The 17,002-nt window shown below is 47.1% G+C and overlaps 2 protein-coding genes and 2 pseudogenes across 2 annotated transcripts; 3 read left to right on the top strand and 1 right to left on the bottom strand.

Annotated features, from left to right (window-relative positions):
• The first annotated feature begins 101 nt into the window (after window positions 1-101).
• LOC136516764 (glutamate-1-semialdehyde 2,1-aminomutase, chloroplastic-like) lies at window positions 102-2,996 on the top strand. Its single transcript, XM_066510248.1, has 3 exons — window positions 102-361; window positions 1,155-1,328; window positions 1,743-2,996. The coding sequence occupies exons 1-3, from the start codon at window positions 176-178 to the stop codon at window positions 2,808-2,810; spliced, it is 1,428 nt and encodes a 475-aa protein (XP_066366345.1). The 5' UTR covers window positions 102-175; the 3' UTR covers window positions 2,811-2,996.
• Window positions 2,997-3,142: 146 nt separating this feature from the next.
• LOC136516765 (transcription factor TGAL1-like) lies at window positions 3,143-6,612 on the bottom strand (annotated as a pseudogene).
• Window positions 6,613-6,634: 22 nt separating this feature from the next.
• On the top strand, window positions 6,635-9,143 carry LOC136516763 (calcium-dependent protein kinase 14). The gene is made up of 6 exons (XM_066510247.1): window positions 6,635-7,591; window positions 7,690-7,842; window positions 7,942-8,225; window positions 8,326-8,453; window positions 8,559-8,658; window positions 8,744-9,143. The coding sequence occupies exons 1-6, from the start codon at window positions 6,772-6,774 to the stop codon at window positions 8,837-8,839; spliced, it is 1,581 nt and encodes a 526-aa protein (XP_066366344.1). The 5' UTR covers window positions 6,635-6,771; the 3' UTR covers window positions 8,840-9,143.
• Window positions 9,144-10,717: 1,574 nt separating this feature from the next.
• LOC136516223 (protein FAR1-RELATED SEQUENCE 5-like) lies at window positions 10,718-12,764 on the top strand (annotated as a pseudogene).
• The last annotated feature ends 4,238 nt before the right edge of the window (window positions 12,765-17,002 follow it).

Below are 17,002 nucleotides of genomic sequence, written 5' to 3'. Positions count from 1 at the left end.
GTAAAAAACAAGAAGGAAAAAAATAATACAGAGAAGACCCAATCGTGATCGTGGTTTGGTGGGCCCTGGCCTAGCTATTAAGACCCAATCGCACCAAACCCCTCCGGAATTTCTTATCCCCCCCTCGTCTGCTCCACCTCCGACCTCGCGCGAGACGAGCAAGCCCAACACAAGCATGGCCGGAGCAGCAGCAGCCGCCGCCGCCGTGGCGTCCGGGATCTCGGCCCGGCCGACCGCGCCGAGGAGGGCCTCGACGGGGCGCCGCGCTCGGCTGTCGGTGGTGCGGGCCGCGATATCCCTCGAGAAGGGCGAGAAGGCGTACACGGTGCAGAAGTCCGAGGAGATCTTCAACGCCGCCAAGGTACCGGTCCTCTCTGATTCCTTCGCTCTGCGGCTCCTTTAATGCCGTCCGCCATGGTTCCCCTTCGTTTCGGGGAGCCTCGTGGCTTTTGAGGTGTGAATTCGGAAGAAGAGACGTCGCTTGCGGCCAGCTGGGGAATGCCTTGTTTGTGGTTGTCGTGGAAATTGTGGCAAATCGGTTCGCTTTTCTCTTTCTGTATTTCCGCGAATGGGTTGGTGGTAACGCAATAAGAGGTGGATTGTCAAAGATGGCTTGGAAAATGGAAACCGGGGGCTGGGAGAGGGTCTGGAATGGGGCCGACATTGTGAGCTAGTAAGCTCAGCCTGTTCGCTGGGTCGTAAACGATTGTAAATTTTCAGCTAGAACAGTATTTTTCTCTCCCATCAAACCAGCCAGCAGTAATAATACGATCGTATCAGCACCAGCCGAACAGGCATGCAAATGAAAGCAATCCTCGCTGTAAGCAATCCTACTGAGATAGGATTACGTAGGTGCAGCAAGCATTACTTTTGATGTGACAAACCGGTCAAATACCATACTTTTATGCAGTTAGTAGCCATTTCTTTGTGAGTCATGCTTTAGTCCTGGATCTGTAGCTGTAAACTGCATAAAATGTGACTTGTGAGTACAACCCTGATTGTATATATATAAAAATATCATGAAATGGTGGGGACTATCATCACCATGACCAGTGTTAGGATCTTTCACCATTTTGAGATCTCAGTCAGCTTGCCATCATTTTTTTCCAATGGTTCTGGATGTTTTATTAACTGATTGTTCCACTGTTTCTCAGGAGTTGATGCCTGGAGGTGTTAATTCACCAGTCCGTGCTTTCAAATCTGTTGGTGGGCAGCCTGTAGTGTTCGACTCTGTAAAGGGTTCTCGTATGTGGGATGTTGATGGGAACGAGTACATCGATTATGTTGGTTCCTGGGGTCCTGCAATCATCGGTCATGCAGATGATAAGGTACAGAATTGATTATGTTGGTTTCTGGCCAATATGTGTTATGTGAATATGAAGTATTTCAGCGTAATCTTTTGTTTGTTAATCTCTGGGCTTGCTTCTTGTTTCCTATCCCATAGTGTTCTTTTATGATAGTTGATAGAGTAGCTTACTTTTATTTCCTATAATACTTAATTGAATTAATTCGACTAATCTCTATCCCATTTGTGAATCTACTAAAATTTCTGAACCTCTGTGTGTCATAAAATTTTCTTGGTCTGGTATTTGTCAACTTATAGCGTGATTTTTTAACCACTATTGAATATTGGAAAAAAAAAAAGATACTATACTTGATTCGGCAACATTTGGCTTATAAAGCTGTCTTGAGAATGGACAAAGCTATTTTAAATCACCGTACTTATAGCTTGTTTGATTTAGGTGAATGCTGCATTGATTGAAACTCTGAACAAAGGAACTAGCTTTGGTGCTCCATGTTTGCTGGAGAATGTATTGGCTGAGATGGTCATCTCTGCTGTACCAAGTATCGAAATGGTCCGCTTTGTCAATTCAGGGACAGAAGCCTGCATGGGAGCACTCCGCCTTGTGCGTGCATTCACTGGGCGGGAGAAGATTGTCAAGTTCGAAGGCTGCTACCATGGCCATGCTGATTCCTTCCTTGTCAAAGCTGGCAGTGGTGTTGCCACCCTTGGCCTCCCAGACTCTCCTGGTGTCCCCAAGGGAGCCACCTATGAGACTCTAACAGCACCCTACAATGATGCTGAGGCAGTGAAGAAATTGTTCGAGGAGAACAAAGGGGAGATTGCTGCTGTCTTCCTCGAGCCAGTTGTTGGCAATGCTGGTTTTATTCCCTCACAGCCTGGTTTCCTCAGTGCCCTCCGCGACTTGACCAAACAGGATGGTGCACTCCTGGTCTTTGATGAAGTGATGACCGGTTTCCGCCTGGCGTACGGTGGAGCTCAAGAGTACTTCGGGATCACCCCTGACGTGACAACTTTGGGTAAGATTATTGGGGGTGGCCTCCCTGTTGGTGCCTATGGTGGGAGAAGGGATATCATGGAGATGGTTGCCCCAGCAGGACCAATGTACCAGGCAGGAACTCTCAGTGGAAACCCTCTAGCCATGACTGCTGGAATCCACACGCTCAAGCGTCTGACAGAGACCGGCACCTATGAGTACTTGGACAAGATCACTGGCGAGCTCATTCGTGGGATATTGGATGTGGGTGCGAAAACGGGGCACGAGATGTGCGGCGGGCACATCAGAGGAATGTTTGGCTTTTTCTTCACTGGTGGACCCGTCCACAACTTCGGTGACGCCAAGAAGAGCGACACTGAGAAGTTTGGAAGGTTCTACCGTGGCATGCTGGAAGAGGGTGTGTACCTGGCTCCCTCGCAGTTTGAGGCGGGTTTCACCAGCTTGGCGCACACCTCCCAGGACATCGAGAAGACCATCGAGGCTGCTGAGAAGGTTCTGAAGCGTATATAGGGGTTCTGCTACGAAGTATGCAGAGAGCATTTCCTCCTATTTACCTTCTTGTACTCTTAGTTCTATATGTCACTGAGGTTTTGTATTGTGCAGCAGCAGGACAGCTTTTGTAGCTCCCTCTTTCTGAATTAGTGCGTATTGTTTTTGCAGTGGCAATAAATCTCTGGTCCACGATTACAGTTGTTATACTGATGTTCAGATACAGGATTGTTTTCATCCTTGTGCTCAGATGTGTTTGTTGGGTGGGGTATATGCAATAATGGAAGGAGCAAAGCAGAGCGAGCATGCTGTTTAGATTTATTCAGGACTTGGAATTTCCCAGTCTACCCCCAAATCCATGTGTATTCAGGCAGAGAGCGACCAAAACTGTGCCCACCAAGACATCACCAATTCCTTCATTAGACCCATTTTGACCAAGACATCACCAATTCCTTCATAAGACCCATTATGATACAAACTACTGTCCACAAAGATCCCATTTTACATTCTTGGTACACGAGGGCAAGAGATGAGTAAATTCCTGTTCACAAGCACAAATTTATTGACCCACCCAGCCCCAGCCCACCACCGGTGATGAACAATTGGTGAGCCAACTGAATTCATTCCCGTGGTCGTGCAATCCAGAGAGAACTCAGAGCGCGTAACCGGGAAAGATAGTCACTGATTGCAAGCAGTGCTCGTGCAGATTGGCGGGTGGTCAGTATTCGCTGCATCTGTTCAAGAATCTGCCTTCGCAGATCGTCAGCCTGCAAATATGAGATCTTTTAAAAAGCAGAAAAAAAACAGCGTTGGTTCTGCAAATTTACCAGTTACAACACATCAATCAACGTGAAACAGCATATAACCAAGGGCAAGTTCCATGGTCTGCAGAATGTGTTGTGTACCTCCTGTAGGAAGCTTTCTAGAGTGCCAAGCTTCCCAACTGCCGCTGCCATCTGCCCCGAGCAATCTACAACGTTACCAGAAGAACCAGCAGGATACAGGGATCCTGATGCAAGGGTTTCTGCGACCGACTGTTGCATTGCTCTCAGCCCCTGCGAAAGGTCCTCTTCAGCTTGTTGCGAGGACTGTTGCAGGCTGTATATACTTGCAAGCTGCTGTTCAGTAAGGGGTTCCAGATGACTTGCAAGCAACTGCATAAAAAGAAACCGGAAAAATCTTTCAGCTTTGACAGAAGTGCACTGATGCAATAGGAACAAGTGAGAGAGATCATAAACCTTTAGAAGCTCTGACGGTCGAAGTCCACCTAACCACATAAAACACCTCTCGACAGGGGTCTTCCACATTCCTGGCAGCACGTGGAAAGCATCTGCCTTGGCTGCTACACCCTTAAGCCTGAAAGCTTCGCGGTAATGTGCCATGATGCTGTCAATAATACGCCGGAGATCATCGTCACTAGCATGTGCATTGAATGCAGCCCTCAGTTCATTTATCTGCTTACTGTGATCGTCTTGCCACTGCCCACTGAGCATAGTCCGTGTCAAATGCCAAAGCACCTAGAAATATGGATAACAGCTTAGTTCAGGATACTGTCCAGTGTGATCTAAACATTTGACACAAAAAAAACAGTAAATTACCATTTTCACTAGAAGAATGAGGCTGGTCTCCTGGAGTAGGAATAAATATGCCCTGAACAAGTAGCAAAATGTTGAAAAATAGGTTGTTCAACAGGAACTGCAGATTTTGTCAAATCCAAAGATCAAAACATGAGTACATGATGACCATACCTGTTGGCGAGCACGCTGGAGCTCCTGTTCCAGCTGGCTAAGTTTCAGCCTGCTGTTCTCAAGTTGCTTGACATATGCCTAAGGATGAAGAAATGGGTAAGTATTATAATTTCAGAGCTGTCCTTATGCAAAAGGAAAATACTATCCACCATAAGTTAGATGAAACTACCTTCTTTCTTAGACGGCTTTTCCTAGCAGCTTCACGGTTTTGGGCCAGACGGTGGAGTGCCTACCATTAAGTCAGTAAAAAGAGAAGTCTGTAGCAACGGAATCATCAGATGATCGCTTCAGTGAATGTGCAGAATTTTAATACCTTTTGACCTAGCTTATCCTTTGATTTGTTGCCAGAATCAGAAGCTGTAAGGGATACAAGCTGCCCTAGTTCCAACTGATAAGTAAACAAGATCAGTATATATCAAGAATACAAGTAACGTTACTTGGAAGCAAACTAATTGCTTCGGTTGACACGAGAATATCATCAGAATGGATAAACAACCATTAGTGTGTTTTTAATTTATGATCGATACATTAAAGTTTTAAAAGACATAATTATCACAATATTTTCAAGTTCTACTCATGTCAAAGTTATGGTATGTCTAGATTTCTTTTTAAATAACATCCACATTAGTAATGCACCGAGCATCTACAAAAATTTTCAAAACAGAAAAGTACCATTTGATTCTTCTCGTCAGTATCGAGTTCTGTTGACGTATCAGTCCCGGGGCTCGCATAAGCCATCTCAGACTCTTCCCAGTTCTCAGTGTCTCCTGTTGTTCAGAACTTAAGCTACCAGATTTGGTCGTTCTTCTCTTAGCTGTACTTCTGATGGAAGTTCAACTTTAGGTGCTGCAGCCTGCAGCACTTCCAAAATACAAAGCATAGAATGAATGGGAGACAAATCTGTAAATTTGAACCATATAAAAGATTATGAAGTCATTTTTATCTTATAAAACTGGGAGCAGTCACCGACTCAACAGATATGATCAGAATATTACAGGCACACCTTACTCTAACTAGCAAGCTGAAGGGGATTAATTGGCTGGATTCAACAAGGACCCTGAACTGAAGAGAACATAACGCCAACCAAGCTGCACATTCCAGCTTCAGCAAAGGAACAGATAAATAACGAATAGGCACAGCCAAAACTGAAGCTACTTGTTCAGCAAAATTGTTCAGAAACCAGATTGCATGAGCAATCCGAGAATTTTGCAGCATACCTGTGGTTGGGGTGGTGATGTCTTCCAAACGAATCTTGCAGACTGCTCAATGCCAGAAACCCGAGCGAGTTGGATGCTTTTGGCAAATGTGCAGTGCAGGTGCAGCTGAAAGTTGTAACTTCTGAAGCCTCTGTACATATGGTATATATGTGCAGCATTGTAGAACAGAACATATATTCCCCAGTCGTCCCCAGTCATATCTCTAGCTAGGCTTGCCATACGTGTCCTACGTCCAACACGCATTCAGTAACCCACCATGAATGCGATCTATCACAGAAATGTGTAGACGGTGGCAAAACTTCTTTCCTCTCCACAAGGAGCGCGTTGCAGGCTTCTGTGAACAAGTATGTCCACACTCCACACTATAGCGTAGTGGCGTAGCTGCATGTGCCTCTGAACTTTTCAGTCTATCTAGTCATTAATTGGGGGCTAAACGAAACTGAGTGGATTGGGCAGCAACCAAGCCAGAGCAGAGCTTGCTGAATCTGATGCAAACTGATGAGACTCTTGAGAAATCTATCCACAAAAGTTTGCAAAGGCTGCAGCCTGATTGAGAAAGTGTTGACGCTTGCAAAGTCCACGTCCACTTCACACGCCAAACTCAGCTACTCAAGCTATCAAGATTCAAGCGCCAGGCATTGGCAATGGACGGATAGATACAACGGAGCATCGCGCACTGGCACGGTGCTCCTAGTAGCTGAGCACCGTGAGCGCGGCGTGATCTGGGCCACGCGCGTGACGGCAACGGCAAGCTCGGCGTGGACACACGGAAGCTTCTGTTGTTTTTCTGTGTTGGGCAAAAAGAAGGCAACCGAAGGCAAAGCAAGCAGCCGTTACCTTCCCGCCATTCCCTCCCAGCCTTCCCTTTGATGGCCAGCCCATCCACCCCTCCGAGAAAGGTTCCCCCGCGCACCCCACCGCCCACCCGGACATCTCTCCCCGGGTTTGCTGTGCCTGCGCGTCCGCGTCCCGGCGCGCGAGGCCCCCCGTGTCGCCGTCGTCCCCATTGCCGACGACATGGGCAACTGCTGCTGCCCGGGGTCGTCGTCCGAGGAGCCCGCGCTGCCGCCGGACTCCTTCGCCGGCTCGTCACGCCCCGTGGGCAGCGCCACCGTGCCCCCGCCGACCTCGGTGTCGTCGTCGGCGACCACGGCGCCCACGCCAAACAAGCCCCCGGCCCCCATCGGCCCAGTGCTGGGCCGCCCCATGGAGGACGTCAAGAGCACCTACACCGTGGGCAAGGAGCTCGGGCGCGGGCAGTTCGGCGTCACGTCGCTGTGCACGCACAAGGCCACGGGCCAGAAGTTCGCGTGCAAGACCATCAGCAAGCGGAAGCTGTCCACCAAGGAGGACATCGAGGACGTGCGGCGCGAGGTGCAGATCATGTACCACCTCTCCGGCCAGCCCGGCGTCGTGGAGCTCAAGGGCGCCTACGAGGACAAGAGCAACGTGCACCTCGTCATGGAGCTCTGCGCCGGCGGGGAGCTCTTCGACCGGATCATCGCCAAGGGCCACTACACCGAGCGCGCCGCCGCCTCGCTGCTCCGCACCATCGTCGAGATCGTGCACACCTGCCACTCCATGGGCGTCATCCACCGCGACCTCAAGCCCGAGAACTTCCTCCTCCTCAGCAAGGACGAGAACGCGCCGCTCAAGGCCACCGACTTTGGACTCTCCGTCTTCTTCAAAGAAGGGGAGGTGTTCAGGGACATCGTCGGCAGCGCCTACTACATCGCGCCGGAGGTGCTGAAGCGGAGCTACGGGCCCGAGGCCGACATATGGAGCGTCGGCGTCATCGTCTACATCCTGCTCTCCGGCGTTCCGCCATTCTGGGCAGGCAAGCTACTCTCTCTTACTTCATCAATCAACGTAAGCAAGCAGATGGTTCATGATCTCGGTCGCATTGCCTCAACAATCGTGACGCCGACGATGCAGAATCGGAGCACGGCATCTTCAACGCCATCCTGAGAGGGCAGGTCGACTTCACCAGCGACCCGTGGCCGCGCATCTCGCAGGGCGCCAAGGACCTTGTCAGGAAGATGCTCAATCCTGACCCCAAGCAGCGGATTTCTGCATACGACGTCCTCAGTAAGTGTCTTGCCTTGCTTATTTTTCCTGAACATCAAAAACAGTAGTAGCATAATACGAGTAGTAAATACTGAAATGGTGCCTGTGGTGTTCGTTCAGATCACCCGTGGATCAAAGAAGACGGCGAGGCGCCTGACACGCCGCTGGACAACGCCGTTCTCTGCCGGCTCAAGCAGTTCAGAGCTATGAACCAGTTCAAGAAGGCTGCTCTGAGGGTTATCGCGGGATGCCTGTCGGAGGAGGAAATCAAGGGGCTCAAGGAGATGTTCAAGAGCATGGACTCCGACAACAGCGGCACGATAACCGTGGACGAGCTGCGGCGAGGGCTGGCCAAGAAGGGCACCAAGCTCACCGAGGCCGAAGTCCAGCAGCTCATGGAAGCTGTAAGATCAAATTGAAGCAGCCTGGACGGGGAAAAAAACAAATGCACCGTGAAATGTATGTATTCAGTATCTCCGGACCTGAAAAATAAAACAATCGCAGGCCGACGCCGACGGGAACGGGACGATCGACTACGAGGAGTTCATCACGGCGACGATGCACATGAACAGAATGGACCGGGACGAGCACCTCTACACCGCGTTCCAGTACTTCGACAAGGACAACAGCGGGTAACTTTTTTTGGTTTTGTGAATCCTGATGCGACGCCGTTGCTGTGTGCAGCGCCATTGTCGAGTGTTCGGACGCTCATGCTGCCATCCTGCCCTGCCACACAGGTACATCACGATGGAAGAGCTGGAGCAAGCCCTGAGGGAGAAGGGGCTGCTCGACGGCCGAGACATCAAGGACATCGTAGCGGAAGTCGACGCCGACAACGTAACTAAGCGTGTTCCTTTGCAGTGTCGCACGGCCGGCCTAGATGACATTTTGTTCATCAAATGTGTGTGATGCATGCATGCAGGACGGACGGATCAACTACACCGAGTTCGCGGCGATGATGAGGAAAGGGGACCCGGAGCCATCCAACCACAAGAAGCGGCGCGACGTCGTCCTGTAGAGGCCGGCCGGGGCGCGCATCACGGCGTGCGTGACGCCGGGGTGGAGCTCAGGAACAGATCGCACGGCTGCTGGCAGGAATCTTCATGGTGGCCCGCGCGCGGCATCTGCAAGGAGAAACAAACGCGTGCGTTCTATCTCTCCACGACTCCACATGTATAATGCACGGCGTATCTATAGCGCGAATGCCCGCGATGGGAAGGGGGGAGTGAACGAGCATTATTGTGAAATGCCAATTGGGTGTCGATTGTTCTTGTGTGCATGCTGTTACTCGGATGTATAATAGAACTGTTCATATTGTGTACCTGATACTTTTCTATCACGCAAAAGACTCGCCCACCGCGAGAATAAACAGGAGTCGATTTCTCGTACCGCGGCTCCCCTACCATACCACGTGGGGACTCAGATTGGGTAACGTTCCTTCAGCAAGTCACAGCGTAACATGCGGCCCTATATCCAACGTTGAAACACCATCCGACGGCTGCCAGCTTTCTCCCACGAGATACTTTAGTTTTCCTCCGTGAAAGCTAGGCGGGAGTGGCTGCTCGTTCGCGTGCGCTGCGCTGGTTTTCGGCGGGCTGCGCCGACCCGTGCCCACTGCTCGCCGCCGCCGACCCAAGCAGTCCTGCGCCGCCGTCGAGCTGCATACAACGAGCCGGGACGCTGTTCAGCAGCGTCGCCGCCGGCCTGGGCCAAGCAGTCCTACGCTTACCCGAGCAGTACTGCGCCGCCGCCCGTGGTCCGAAGGGGCCGGGCCACCGAGCTGCACAAACCGACACAGTGACGCCGTTCAGCAGCATTGCCGCCGGCCCGGGACACCGTCGACGAGCTCCGTGAGGACTTCAAAAAGTATCAGACCTATTCTATGTCACAATCTTGTATTTAGTGCCCACTTCACATTCAGCAAATTTTTATCTCACCTGAAATCCAACTAGCACTAGAAGTTCGTGGATGTGCATGTGTGATTTCCAATATTAAAAATGAATCTACAATATACAAACTTCAGAGATTATAGGGTTGTGAGTAGTTCAGTATTTCAGTTATTTCAGATAGGTCCTACCCAAGCTCAGAACCTGAGAGATTCACTGGCTGAAGCCAAGTCAGATATTGTTGTGAAGGTTTGTTCTTCTCTTGTCTAGTTTCTTATGAAAAAACCACATATTCTGCCTCAGAACATGAGAACATGAGAAAACCACATCGACTGAAAGATCCGTACTTTTTTTATGAAAAAAACAAGACCTATACTTTGCTTCAGTGAAAAATCTTATTTTATTTTTCCTCTGGCCTAGTTTCTTTGAATCTTTATTAACTTCAATTGGAGAGAGTTTATAATTCTTTATTCTGTGCAACTTGGATATGGCAATCATGAGCCAGATATTCTGCCTCCTGTATATACTTCGGCACTGTTCTGTCAGTCCAACATGCTGCTGCCTTTTGCTTTCAGATTGGTCTCCGGAAAGGATCCAAATCTTTCGAGGAAGGACGTGCTGCTCGATTCACTGAAGAGAGTGGAACCTTGGGTAATATTTGGGAAACTGTCTCAGGCAGCGATCTTGTGTTGCTGCTGATATCTGATGCTGCACAGGTTTGCTCCATGTTCACTAGCTGCACGGTTTCATGTGCATTCTTTTGTATATGTATACTTCTGTCTGATGCTTGACAGCACATGGAGTTCAGATAGGCTAACTTATTTATTGCTTTAGAATTGGTATGTTTGATCTATGTGTTATTTGTTTACAGCTGATGCTTTGCTTGATCAGAAAAATGCAAATATGCAATCATGTGTTATCCATTATGTAGTAAAGTTCTTCCTTTTGACAGAATTTGACAAGAAAAATTTGAGCATTGTGAAAGGCAAATCTGGTTTGTGTGAAAGGCAATGGCAGAACTTGACAAGCGAACACCTCAAGTTGGTTTGAGATTTAAAAATTCAGATGAAGCTTGGCAGTTTTGGGTGGCCTATGGGGGTCGTTCTGGCTTTGATGTTAGGAAAAGATATACAAATTACAGCAAATTTGATCGTAAGGTAACATCATGCAGATATGTTTGTGCCAATGAGGGTCATCGAAGAAAAGTGGAAAGAGATCATGTGGCAAAGTGTTTTAGACCTGAAACAAGAACCGATTGCAAAGCACGAATGACTATTACATTGGACCGAGGTGAAGAAAATTATGAAGTCACAGATGTTGTCCTTGAACACAATCACTCTCTTCACTTGCCTGAAACTCGACACTTGATGGCATCACAAAGGAAAATTTCAGAACTACAGGCTTTTGAAATTGAGACCGCCGATGATTCTGGAATTAGGCCAAAAGCTGCCCATGAGTTGGCTATCCATCAAGTTGGAGGGCCATTTAACCTTAGTTACACTTGTTGTGACCGCAAAAAATTATTTACAGAGCAAGAGGCAGAGGGAGTTAGCATTTGGACAGGCTGGTAGTATGTTGAAATATTTTCATGACAAGATCTCTGAAAATCCATCATTCCAATATGCTTTGCAAGTGGATTGTGATGAGCATATAACCAACATATTTTGGGCTGATGCCAAAATGATCCTTGATTACGCATATTTTGGTGATGTCGTGACATTTGACACTACTTTTGGCACAAATAAAGAATACCGACCATTTGGTGTCTTTCTTGGGCTCAATCATTTTAGAGAAACCACTATTTTTGGTGCTGTAATTCTCTTTGATGAAACTAAAGACTCATTTACATGGCTCTTTGAGACCTTTCTAGCAGCTCACAATGGCCAGCAGCCTAAAACTATTTATACGGATCAAGATGCAGCTATGGGAAAAGCAATAAAGAATGTATTCACTGAATCATATCATGGGCTGTGTACATTTCACATAATGCAAAATGCCATCAAACATTTATCAGTGAAGGGCCAAGAAGAAGAAGAGGGTGAGGGTGACCAGGAAGATGAAGAACCTCATATTCTCTCTGATTTTAGCGCTTGTATGTATGGCTATGAAGACAAGGAGGCATTTGAAGAAGCATTTGACATTATGAGAACAAAAGTGCACAAACAAACTTGGTTGGATAGTATCTATAAGGTGAAAGAAAAGTGGGCTGAATGTTATATGAGAGATGTTTTTAGTTTGGGAGTGAGAAGCACACAACTAAGTGAGAGTTTCAATAATGCATTGAAGAACCATTTGAAATCAGATTTTGATATTGTTCGATTTTTGAGGCACTTTGAGAGGGCAGTGGAAGACAAAAGAACTAAGGAGCTGGAATCTGAATTTGAGGCAAGGAAGAACATACCAAGAAGGCTAATGTGCACTCCTATGTTGGTGCAAGCAAGTAAAGTATACACACCAGTTATTTTTGAAGTTTTTCAAACCGAATATGAAAGATCTATGGCTGCATGTACACGAGTATTAGGAGACAATAAATATGCTGTTGCTGTTGGGAGTCTCCATGGTGATCTAAGATTTGAGGCGGAGCACACAGTAGTAGGTGACCTTTTAAATCAGACAGTTTGTTGTAGCTGTGGAATGTTCAATAGGGTAGGAATATTATGTGCACATGGCCTGAAAGTTCTTGATTTAATGAATATAAAGATGTTGCCAATACATTACATCTTAAAGAGATGGACTAGAGAAGCGCGCTCAGGAAGTATTCAAGATAGGCATAGAAGAAATGTGATAGAAAACCCAAAACTGGAAGCTCAACTTCGATTCAAGTCTCTGTCTCATAAATTCCACAATTTGGCGTATAAAGCCGCCGACTCTCTAGAATGTTGCTTGCTGCTCGACAATGCTCTTGATTGCCTTTGCACACAAGTTGAGGATAAACTTAATGTATCCAGCTGTGCTATAGATGAAAAACCAACAAATGAAGAAGAAAATGTTGACCCAAATGTGAACCAAAGAGATGATTTGCTTAGTGCTGCAAAGCTGAAGAAAAAGGAGGTCTAGTCAAAAAATTCAAAGAGAAAGAGGACTTGGATCGATAAGTTACGACACAAGGGGAAACACAAGCAAGCAAAATCTTCTATACCACCAAAATCTGCCAAACCAAAGAAAAAAAGGAACAAAGGTATGTTGCAAACTTGCAAACCTACATAATGCATGCTGTTGTCATTTGAATCGAAACTAATTGGTTGAATTTTTATTAGCAGCCAAAAAACAAAAATGATATTGTACAGCCCCAAGTTGAATTGGAAAATGATGGCAGCAACAGAGATGAAATTCTGGAGTCTCAAGATTACAATGTCCTTGGCAATTTTACTCAGCTCATAACAGCTCCAACTTGTGATGAAGAAAACCTTCAGTTCTAGTGTGTATAGGCTGGTTAGATAGCATTTTAGACAGGGCTAAGTCTTTTGAGGTCTAGTTATAGTCTTTTGTGGCCTAACTATATATCCGAAATGGCCTATAGAATTTTAGTAGAAGCACATGTGCTAGTTCAGTAATAGCACAACTACACAACCTGAAGGTGCTTTGAATGATTTTGAACTTGTGGACTTGTGCTTTGGAAGTGAAGCACACAAATATCCAATGTACTTGATCTATCTACCAATTATGTGCTTGTGAAAATGGCTTTGTTTGTGTGCCTGGAGAGTATCTGTATCTATTCTGTCAAATACACATATATCAAGCAGACATCAGTAGGGGCAAAATCTTGCATTTCCATTTCCAGATTTTAGTACTTCACAAGATCAAAACAAGGTCTCTTGATTTCATCATATAGACCAGCAGAATATGACATGTTTACAAGAAGTGATTTCTATACAAAAGCTAATTGCATTCATCACAAAGACAGAAACCACGGTGGCAGCATTCATGCTAGTCCATCTCCTCCATGGCGGCAAGGACCTCTTGAACGGCGTCGTGCTGTTAAGATCAGCCTTGGCGCAGGCTCCATCTTCTCCTTGCTGCTCCGACTACCGGCTTCTCCAGAGAGGCGCGACAGGACTGCTGCGGCGGCGTACGGGACGGGAAAGCCTGCGACGACGCACAGGTCGGGAGCACATTGGCACACATACTAGCATTTGAATAACAGCGCCCAATAGTAGAGGTTCCACTGACAGCACCTGTGATGAAACACAGGCAGTGAGCCTAGAAGAGCCTTTGTTGTCATCATCAATAGGAATCCCTACTGTCTCAATCAACCGGTTATCCTCCAACTTGAGAAGTATCTACAAGGACGAAGAGAATTGCCATGAGCCCCTAGAGTAGTGCCCCTGTAAATGCCACCAGCATACGAGAACAATGGCAGTGCGCACAGGGCTATTTGCTTGATTACTGATTGTCAGTATATCACCTTGGTAGTGCCATCCGAGGCTGTGATGGCGTGGTGCACTGGTGACCGGCCAGCACTCCACCCAGCGCCAAGCAACGCCTCCCGGAATGCCTTGGGCACTGCCAGTGAATACAATCAAGATTTAGACACTACCAGTTGGTTGGTTGAGGGAAGCAAAAGAACAAACAGGCGGCGTGCACGAACAAAATGAAAGCTCCTGGCCCGGCCCCTCACCCACCGTGGTTGAAATCTTGGATTTGCTTGGCTCTTGATTTGTAGAGGAGGTCGTGCAGCTGCTTGCCCCGGTAGCTTTCCTGCGCAAGCGGAATCAAAGATGGGTAAGGCAAAGGTAGGCAGGTAAGGCAACCGAAGCAAACAAAACCTCGCGGGTGCAGTGCATTGGGTCCGGTACCTGGCCGAGATCGAGGGCGAGCTGGCGGAGCTGAGGCTCCGAGAGGTCGAGTAGCGCGCGGCGGGAAGTCCCCTGAGACTTGATGGGGGCGGGGGCGGGGGCTGAGGCGGTGGCGGTGGCGCGAGGCACGGGAGTGCTGCAGGAGCGCTGAGGCACAGCGTGCAGCGCAGGAGGCCGGAGCGGCAACAGCGCGCGTTGCGAGGGGACGGTGGCGACGCGCGGTGCGGGAGGCCGGCGGGCTGCTGCGGGTAACTGTTGCGGCGTGGATTGACGCACTTTTTTTTGAAAACCGATGGATTAGAATCGGAGGGTAGATAGAGGCCCGCACGTTACGCCGTGACTTGCCACCGAATCTGAGTCCACCACGTGGTTGTAGAAAGCGTATCCAAGCAGGGTCGTCAACTGCTATGGTCCTATTCTCGATTGCCGACCGCAAGAATCATGCCTAGCGTCAATCAGTCTGTTCGCGTGTTGGTTTCAGATAGAGTTTATCAGTCAGTTAATAGTGTTTTTATCTCACAACAAACTAGCACCAGTCGAACTTATCAACCCAGAAACTAACCAGCCAACAGACCAAACAAATCTCTTTACTGCACAAGCGAGCGGGTCCGTAATAATGAATTGTGCGGCTACCACACCGAGCGACCCAAACTACATTCCTAGGGCATATATGCACTAGGAAGTGGAAACCGTATCCACGGTGCTCTGTTCATACGTACTCCTGGATACGTGTACAGCCAGATGATCCAACAGCCTGAGTCCATGGGCCAGATGATGCTAGCCGAACAGTGGGAATTTTGGGTCTCCAGCGTGCTGCCGCCTCTTCCCTCAAAAAAAAAAAAAAAGGGAGAGGGAAAACGTGCTGCCGCCTCCATGGGCCAGGTGCCAGCGCGCGGTTGGATCATCTGACTGTACAGGTGGTAAGCATCCAGGGGTATGTATGCACAGGAGCACTATGGATACGGTTTCCACAGAATTTTTTTCCTATGCACTAATACGCATTTATAGCTCACGATAACTGATCACATGTCAAGTCCAAGTACAGAAGTGGGCTTGCTAGCAAACGCGTCTAAGACTGGCCACAATGTATGATTTTACTGGTGCTTGAAAAGGAGAGAGAAGCCGCAAGCCCCGGTGCCCACCACTGCGGCCGATGCCGAGTTGAGAAAAATATTCGGCACCGAATCATGTCGAAGCATCGATGCCGAATCACGCTCTCTCTCCCGAGGCGTTCCTGGGCATTGATGACTGAAGTACGGAGTAGCAGGCAGCAGAAGAAAAACGGAGGGAGCAAGAGGAAGGAAGGTCCCACATGCACTAATTGCTTCGATGCTGAACGCTGTGGAAGCAAAAAAAATTTTGGCATCGAGTAGGCAAACTTCTTTTGAGCATCGAGTACGCTGTGGCTAGTCTAAGAGGGCCGCACACGTGCTCCTGCCAGCCAACAGTCAACCCCTAAAGGCCTCAACTTTTGTTTCTTTTTCTTTTACTAGGTAGCAATGTTCGTGCGTTGCTACGAGATAACTAATAATTTATATTAAAACACACGGATCGTACGATAAGATAATAATACTATAAAAATTAAATACCAACGTTAAAGTGACATTTAATCCAAAAGGCAAAGTTTATGAATTTAACACAGTCACGGAGTGCGCGGCGTCGCAAGCTCACAAACTCTACTTTATAGACATTTCTGTGATGCGGCTAAGATAATGTTTTATATTGACAGGAAGAAATTTTCGATATCCATTTCTTTCATTGTAATCTATTTATCTGGACAACGTTTGAGGTGAGGGCACGATTACAGTTTTTAGTAGCTTTGCGATATTGTCCGAAGCTATGAGATGATTGATGTCTTGCAATGATCATTTCATTAATTTAGTTTTATATCTATGTTTAATTGTTTATTCAGTCTATTTTATAGGCACGCCGGTAGATAATGGATGATAAAATTCAAGCATCCATAATTTATCTCTTTGACTTTGAGCATGAGTTTTGTTTTTATTTTTTAATTGATATATTGTCCTTTTATTTTTACCGTAGCGTTAGCACGGGCATGCATGAAAAATGAAGATGTATTTACACTGCAAAAATCTTTCAAGAAGATCATGCATATATTATTCTTGTATTGAATAATATATATATAATCACCTAAATATTCTAATTAAACTATAAAATTTTGAATTAGGATACGAGGTAAGACATGCAAACAGATATTTTAAAACTACATGTAGAGTCCAAAGAACTTAAAAAATAAATCCTTCCAGAGGCAATACAAATTCTCTCTAATTTTTTATTTGGTGTAGTTAGTGTTATCATAGTACCCGCATGTATTCATGAAAAATAAATCGTGGACAAAACGTTGACACTTTTTGGTGCGACATTTCAACATAGGTCCATCGTCCTGCCAATATTCTTGAGGCAGATCACATAAAGGACGAGAGTCCCTCTATGAGATTACTCACAAGAGACTCAAACTTATATCTGATCATGGTAATG

This window comes from Miscanthus floridulus, chromosome 17, assembly GCF_019320115.1.
Source record: "Miscanthus floridulus cultivar M001 chromosome 17, ASM1932011v1, whole genome shotgun sequence".
Lineage (NCBI taxonomy): Eukaryota > Viridiplantae > Streptophyta > Magnoliopsida > Poales > Poaceae > Miscanthus > Miscanthus floridulus.
Note: the sequence above shows the minus strand (reverse complement) of the source record. Positions and strands in the feature narration are given on the sequence as shown.